This window comes from Acinonyx jubatus, chromosome D4 (genome assembly GCF_027475565.1).
Source record: "Acinonyx jubatus isolate Ajub_Pintada_27869175 chromosome D4, VMU_Ajub_asm_v1.0, whole genome shotgun sequence".
Taxonomy (NCBI): Eukaryota; Metazoa; Chordata; class Mammalia; order Carnivora; family Felidae; genus Acinonyx; species Acinonyx jubatus.
In genome coordinates, this window is record NC_069391.1 from 7,654,619 (window position 1) to 7,661,029 (window position 6,411).

Sequence of the window (6,411 nt, forward strand, 5' to 3'; positions counted from 1 at the left end):
AATAAGGCAAGCTGAGGGCCAAGTACAAGCTAGTATTACCCCTCCCCCCACCCCAGGTGGGATGTGTGTGACATTCCTCAGACACTCCTGGCTGCCCAAGAACAAAGGAAAGAAAACAAATGGTTAACTGATAGAGATCCCAGTCATGCAGGACATGAGTCTCCATCAGTTTACAAATATCTTAGTAAATTAGAAGAAAAAGGCAATCTTATCAATAGCCTAATCTCCAGAAACCTATAGACTCAGTTTCCTGGAGCCCCCACATCACCCCTCATAGTAATATGGGGAAGAAAGACAAGAAGGAAATAGCAGGGAACATTAAATTATCAGATACCCTGCAGCTAATTGAGGCTGGCAGAGAAGAACATTTCACCAGGAACTCCCCACTGTGTTAATGTTAATGCTTTGCTAGAGGGAAAAATACTTTAGCTTGACTATAGCTAGACCTCCAGTATTCTGTAAATCTTCTTTAGCATATGAAAATCTCTTTAAAAACTTCCCTTGAATTTGCCTCCTCCAAAGCCATAGTGTATAAACAGTCACTCTTCACAACCCAAGTGCAGCTCTTTCTGTCCATGGGTCCTGTCCTTGTGCTTTAATAAAATTACATTTTTGCATCAAAGACATCTTCAAGAATTCTTTCTTGGCCTTCTGGCTGGGACACCGCCATTGGACCTGCTGCAGGTGGCTGACATGGTGTAAGATGTGAAATGTGGCCCCTCAGTGTGCTAGGAGGCAAGGGCAAGTGAGGGCAGCTAGGAGTGTTCAGTCAGACTGGACTCTGCTTTTGTGGTCTTCATCCCTTCCAGGGGACCAGAGTTCCTGGGAGTGATGCTAATAGGAGCCTGCCTTTTGCTCTTTTCTCTTAGAAGGCACGGAAGTCAAGGACCACAGAATGGGAACTGGGGGACATGTGTTTATTTAGCAACCAAGAAAGGGTTCTGTCAGCTGGGAAGCCTGGGGAGCAGCTGGTGGGCTGTGCAGTTAGAGGGTCCCCTGGCTCTCTCAATGGTGTCCAGGCTGGTGGGGACAGCTGGGCGGTGCCCTGGATACAGGCCGGTGGGAGGGCATGGGGTGGAGAGAAAGCCAAAGGGCACCTGAGAGGGAGTCAGGGGAATAAAGAGGACAGCAGTGCTGGGCAGGTTGGACAAAGGAAGACCTGGGACCCCGCTCCAGTTGCACCATGGTTCCAATCAGCCTCCTCTGCAGCCATACTTACCGCACACTTGCTTACTTATCCATGCACTCATCTGTGGGGGACAGAGTGGTCAGCATGGGCAAGGATGTGTTTGTGGGGTCCCTGACCTCCAGGGCCCCTGCACTGCCTCTGGGCTGCGCTGGGCCTCAGCCTAGTCTAGCCACAGAAGCTCTGGGGCTCCTTTCATAGATGGTACAGCAGAGGGCTGGATGATGGGGCAGGGACTGGAGGAGAGGCCTGAGGACAAGCAGACCTGGGTGACACCCATTCTCCAAAGGAGGCAGGTGAGGCCCAGCCACACTCCTGTTTGGGCACCAAGCCTTCTGCCTATTTACCTGCTGAGTCCTGACACACCCTCAGCCTTTGGGAGGCACTTGCCCAGGCCAGGCTGCCTGAAGACAAGGGTGCCTCCCGAGTCAGTAGTGAGCCAGCCCCAGGGCAAAGGGGGAGGTGACCCAGGAAAAATTGGCCTGGGTGGAGGGGGATGTGGCCAGGTCAGGAGAATGAGTTAACTTGGCCCCAGGCCTGCAATTCTCATGTGGGCAGGCCTGAGCTCTTGTGAAGGAGGAATACTTGGGAACCAGAACCCTGGGTGTGGCAGCATCTTCCGGAACCTGAAGTGGCTCCTGGGGCTCCAGTGACTACAGCAGGGGCCTTCATCCCTCCTCTCCCCCCTTCCCTAGTGAGGCAACATCAGGCCTGGACAGTCCCCATGTGCCTTTCTCCTCTGCCCAGCTGGTGATTACCATTGGGGATAGGGAAGATGATGTGGTCGTCGGTGAGGCCCAGGGATTTGATGAAGCTGATGAAGATTGCCTTCGGTACAGAAGGGACCTCCTTGGTCCTCCCTGTGGCCAAGATGGCTGGTTAGTGGCTGGTGAAAGCTCCATAATGATTGTCGAATGCGTGAACAAAGACTCAGACCCCTTCTTCATGAGAGGTTCTGTGGAAAGACCTCTCTCCCGCCTCCCTGGGGCTCAGAGTGAAGGGGACCTGGGGGCTGGATGTGATGGGCCTCTTCTCCCGCAGCATGAATAAGAACCGGGTCGCACCAGGTGTAAGACCCACCATAGAGGATGACCTTGATGTACTCCTGGTTGTCATGAACTTTCTTGAAGTACAGTATGGCAAACTGGTTGTAGTCTGTGGTCACCACTTTTGAAGTGTAGTTCTGGATTCCAGTATAACCTGCATGGTGGATGGTAAGGGATCAGCATGCCCTGGCCAGGCAGAGGGAGCTATTGATTCCTCCTCGGACTCCACTGTTTGGCATCTATGTGGAGGGGCAGGGAGGTCCGGGGCCCCTGAGATGCACACCCCACTCAGGACTCACGCTCAATGTTGCCCAGGTTGAATTGGCCTAGATGCAAATTTGGGAGGAAAATTTTGGTCGAGGGATGACAGGTCTGGTTCCTGTGGAAGCAAGAGATGGGTGGGAAAGAGGGTGACAGCCCACCCTGCCACAGCAGGAGACATGCACCCCACCCCTGGAATTGGCCTGGCTCTTCCCCACTGAGCCCATCCCTGCCTTTCCCTGCCAACTCTGCCCTGAGTCACCTGACCTGCTCAGACTCTCCAGCACTTGCTGTCCTTCCTTCTTCTGGGCTGTTTCCCCTTGGTGGCCTTCCCTCTCTACTGTCTTCCCCCACCTGAGGAATTGTTCCCCCTTTTTTAAAACTTTTTTTAGATATACATTAATTTTTGAGAAAGAGAGAGACAGAGCAAGAGATGGGGAGGGACAGAGAGGGAGGAAGACACAGAATCCAAAGCAGCGTCCAGGCTCTGAGCTGTCAGCACAGAACACGACCCAGGGCTCAAACCCACAAACCCTGAGATCATGACAAGAGACAAAGTTGGACACTTAAAGAACTGAGCTACCAGGTGCCCCTGTTCCCTATACTTATCTTGCAGGCACCCGCTGTAACCTCTCCTGGGGGGAATCACCACTGAGGCTCCAGTCTGCTGGATGCCAAAGACACCCTTAGCTGTTGGGCTAAACCTGACCTTTCACCTGCATCCCATCTGGTCCCCTGGCACCCCAGAGCCAATCTCCCCACACTTGCCTTTCTTCTGTTCCTTCCATGACCGATGCTCTAGCCCCATCCCCAAGTGCCAGAGCCAGAAACCCAGGGGAGCTGGGTAATCCTTGGCTCCCCTCTCTAGGTCCTAATCTGCCCATGCTCTGGTCATTTCCCTCCTATGACTGATAAGCCTCCTGGGCTGCACACCATCATTCCACTCTCTGCTACAGCCACACCTGCTCTTCACCAGTACCTGAGGCTCCTGCTAGGGTGGCCACCCACCGGCCCCCCACCAGACTGCTCATCAACTCCTGTTCAGGGCAGCCATGAGATGGCTTGCTATTTCTTGAAGAAGTGGCTCTCTCTGACTCAGTCCAGCAGCCCTGCCATGAAGGTCCCAGGTCTCCTGATGCAATTTGGTTTCTCAAGGTCCAGCCCACAGACCACCTCCCTGGAAGCCCTGGACAAAGCTCAAGGTGGGATTCCAGGCTGGATCCACCGACCCTCCTCCCATTCTAGGACACCCCAAGCTCTCTTTGTCTTGTCACTGATGATTGCTTTTGTCCAACCGCAGTACTGTTTTGTGTCTGTGCTGAAATGACCAAGAAATGTTGATTTAGTAAATGAAAGAAGGAATAAATACAGGGAACCAGTACCCAGTGGTAGGATGAATGATCATCTTTCACCTTTGGTCACCCCTTGGCTATGTCTTCAGTATGCCTCTTGGACTCCCAGGGCAGCCCTCTAGGCCCTACATGCTCCGCTACTAGCTGGTGGCTCTCACCAGGCCACAGTAGAGGTGACATTGTAGCTGTTGTCTTCATTCAGCTCGTAGTTGGCAATGTACATCTTCATCCTCCTGTGCTTTTCTTTATTGAATCCGTTCCCTGCCAATCCTAAGAAGTACCATTTCCCCTGGAACTACAATGGGGGCTGATAATAGGCAGAGCCAGGAGCAGCCCCAGGGGGCCCTCCTGCTCCATTCCTGCAGGCACCTCTAGGCAGCCTGGGCCTCAACCAGAAGCCCCTCTAACTGGGCTGCTGGGACCCAGCTGGCCACACAGGCTGGGCTGATGAGCCTGGCAGGAGCTGTAGACCATTAGGCCAGGCAGGAGCCCTCAGTGTGTCAAGGACAGGGTAACACTTGACAAGTGGCCAGCTGGCATTCCTGAGCCTCAGTTTCCTCATCATGTAGAGGGCCTGAAGATGTTCCCACCTTGCATGGACTGCAGGGATTATAGAAGAGAGTGTGAACTAGGGGAGTCTGCTCAGCTGACCCTCTTGTCAGCAAGGTTGGGTGTGGATGGAGGCACGGGGTGTGCCTTCCATCAGGGCACCAGACAGACGGCAGACTGAGCTAAAGCCTGAGCCCATCCTGTCTCTCCTCCCCTCTGTTGACACTCATCCTGGGACCTCCCTGCAGCTGCATCTCCAGGTCACTTACCTGCTCATTCTGGAAGTCAGGCTCCACAGGGACCAAGAGCAGAGGCGGGGCTGGGATCAGGTTTGGGGTGGAATCCTGGGCATGGGTCTGCAGAGCACCCAGCAGGGCAAGGCCCAGCCACAGGATACCTAAGGCCATGACTTCAGGGCCAAGGAGGCAGGCACCACTTTCAGTTTCCCTGAAAGAGGGGATGAGTGAGGAGCCTTCTGGGGGGATGCTATTTATGGTCTCTGTGTCCAATGGCTCACCCCAGGGTGGAGCGACTTATCCTTTGCCAAATCCTGGAAGGGTGAGGCAATTGCCAGCAACTCGTGCTGAGGATCATGGCAAGCTCTCTGCCCTTCCCCTCAGGTCAGGATTATGCAAGATGAGGGGCAGGAAGTTCCAGGAGGCTGGAGGATGCATTCCCCATATCTCCACATCTCTGGCAAGGACACTGACTCCCTCCACACTCTCTTCTCCCTGGTTAGCACTGTGTGAGGACAAGGGTCTCTGATCTGGACCAGCTGTCGTCTCTGACCTCCAGGAGCCTCTCTCTGGGGCCCAAGTGCAGGGTGGGGTAAGTGTGGTGGGACCCCCATCCTGCACCTGATGAAAGCAGAGAATGCCTCAAACCAACAGAGCCCAAGCTGCTTTGTGCTTCTCCAAAGGGACAGGGAAAGGGAGGCAACCCAAAGGGACATTCCTGGTAGGGAAGGACAGAGTGTACCCTGTGCTGCTCATGGAGCCCAGATCCTGGCCCTCCCAGGGACCCACCCTAGGCCATGGCACAGGGTGAAAAACCCTTCCCCTCCCCCTACCACCGAAGGCCTACTGGGGAATGTTCCTGATGAGGGAACATAAGGCAAGCTGAGGGGAAAACACATGCTAGCATGCTCCCCTCCCCCCAGGTGGGATCTGTGTGACATTCCTCAGGCACTCCTGGACACCCAAGAACAAAGGAAAGGAAAGAAATCAAATGGTTAAGTGATAGAGAACACAGTCCTCCATCAGTTTACCTATGTCCTAGTAAATTAGGAGAAAAGGGGAATCTTACCAAGAGCCTAATCTCCAGAAAACTACACTCCATTTCCTGGAGTCCAAATATCGCCCTCCCTCCATAGTCATATGGGGAACAATGGCAAGAAGAAAATGGGAGATGGAATTAAATTTCATTATGACCTGCAGCCCATTTTGACAAACACTTGAGGCACACACAGAGTACAATATTTCTCCAGGAATGTCTGAATGTTAATGCTTTGCTACAAAACAAAACAACCTTAGCTTGACAACATCCAGGTCTCCAGTAATGTGGGAGTCTACTTGAGCATATGAAAATCCTTTAGAAACTTCCTCTTGACTTTATGTCCCCCAACCCCAAGGTATATAACCAGTCACTCTTCACAACCCCAGTGTAGCTCTTTCTGCCCAAGAGTCCTGTCCCCGTGCTTTAATAAAATCACCTTTTCTGAACCAAAGTTTCCTCAAGAATTCTTTCATGGCTGTGAGCTTTGAATCCCCACCTTTCCAGAGCCCCATCATTCCCACCATGAATCAGCCCCTTCCCTCCTCCACAACCCATTGACAGGGTGAACCCAGACCTCAGCTGGCCCTAAGGGACTTGGCCTCTCTTGTGGGCCCAATGAACTGAAACCCCAAGCTAGGCATGCAGCCACAAATTGGACAGCTTGCCATAGCAGAGCTCGGAGGCTACAGTCTCTGTTCCTTCCTGGTGGGGGACAATGGGAACAGGCATCTGCACAGTGTGA

At 53.2% G+C, this 6,411-nt stretch overlaps 1 protein-coding gene across 2 annotated transcripts; it reads right to left on the bottom strand.

Moving 5' to 3' along the window:
- Positions 1-1,230: 1,230 nt before the first annotated feature.
- Positions 1,231-4,801, bottom strand: LOC106966281 (neutrophil gelatinase-associated lipocalin-like). Of its 2 annotated transcripts, XM_027055078.2 has the most exons (6): positions 4,664-4,801; positions 4,004-4,140; positions 2,532-2,611; positions 2,267-2,386; positions 1,945-2,046; positions 1,231-1,250 (listed from the first exon to the last, which is right to left on the bottom strand). In XM_027055078.2, the coding sequence occupies exons 1-6, from the start codon at positions 4,799-4,801 to the stop codon at positions 1,231-1,233; spliced, it is 597 nt and encodes a 198-aa protein (XP_026910879.1). The 2 variants fall into 2 exon arrangements, with proteins under 2 accessions (XP_026910879.1, XP_053061432.1); XM_053205457.1 differs by lacking the exon at positions 1,231-1,250 and having other exon boundaries at positions 1,879-2,046.
- Positions 4,802-6,411: the final 1,610 nt, after the last annotated feature.

What these genes read in the sequence shown, in the direction of transcription:
- LOC106966281 (XM_053205457.1), bottom strand. Translation starts at nt 4,801, where the DNA reads ATGGCCTTAGGTATCCTGTGGCTGGGCCTTGCCCTGCTGGGTGCTCTG. An exon ending in GTCACCTCTACTGTGGCCTG is followed by an intron (nt 2,612 to 4,003) that starts GTGAGAGCCACC and finishes TTGCTTCCACAG; the next exon opens with GAACCAGACCTGTCATCCCT. An exon ending in CATCAAGGTCATCCTCTATG is followed by an intron (nt 2,047 to 2,266) that starts GTGGGTCTTACA and finishes TCTTGGCCACAG; the next exon opens with GGAGGACCAAGGAGGTCCCT.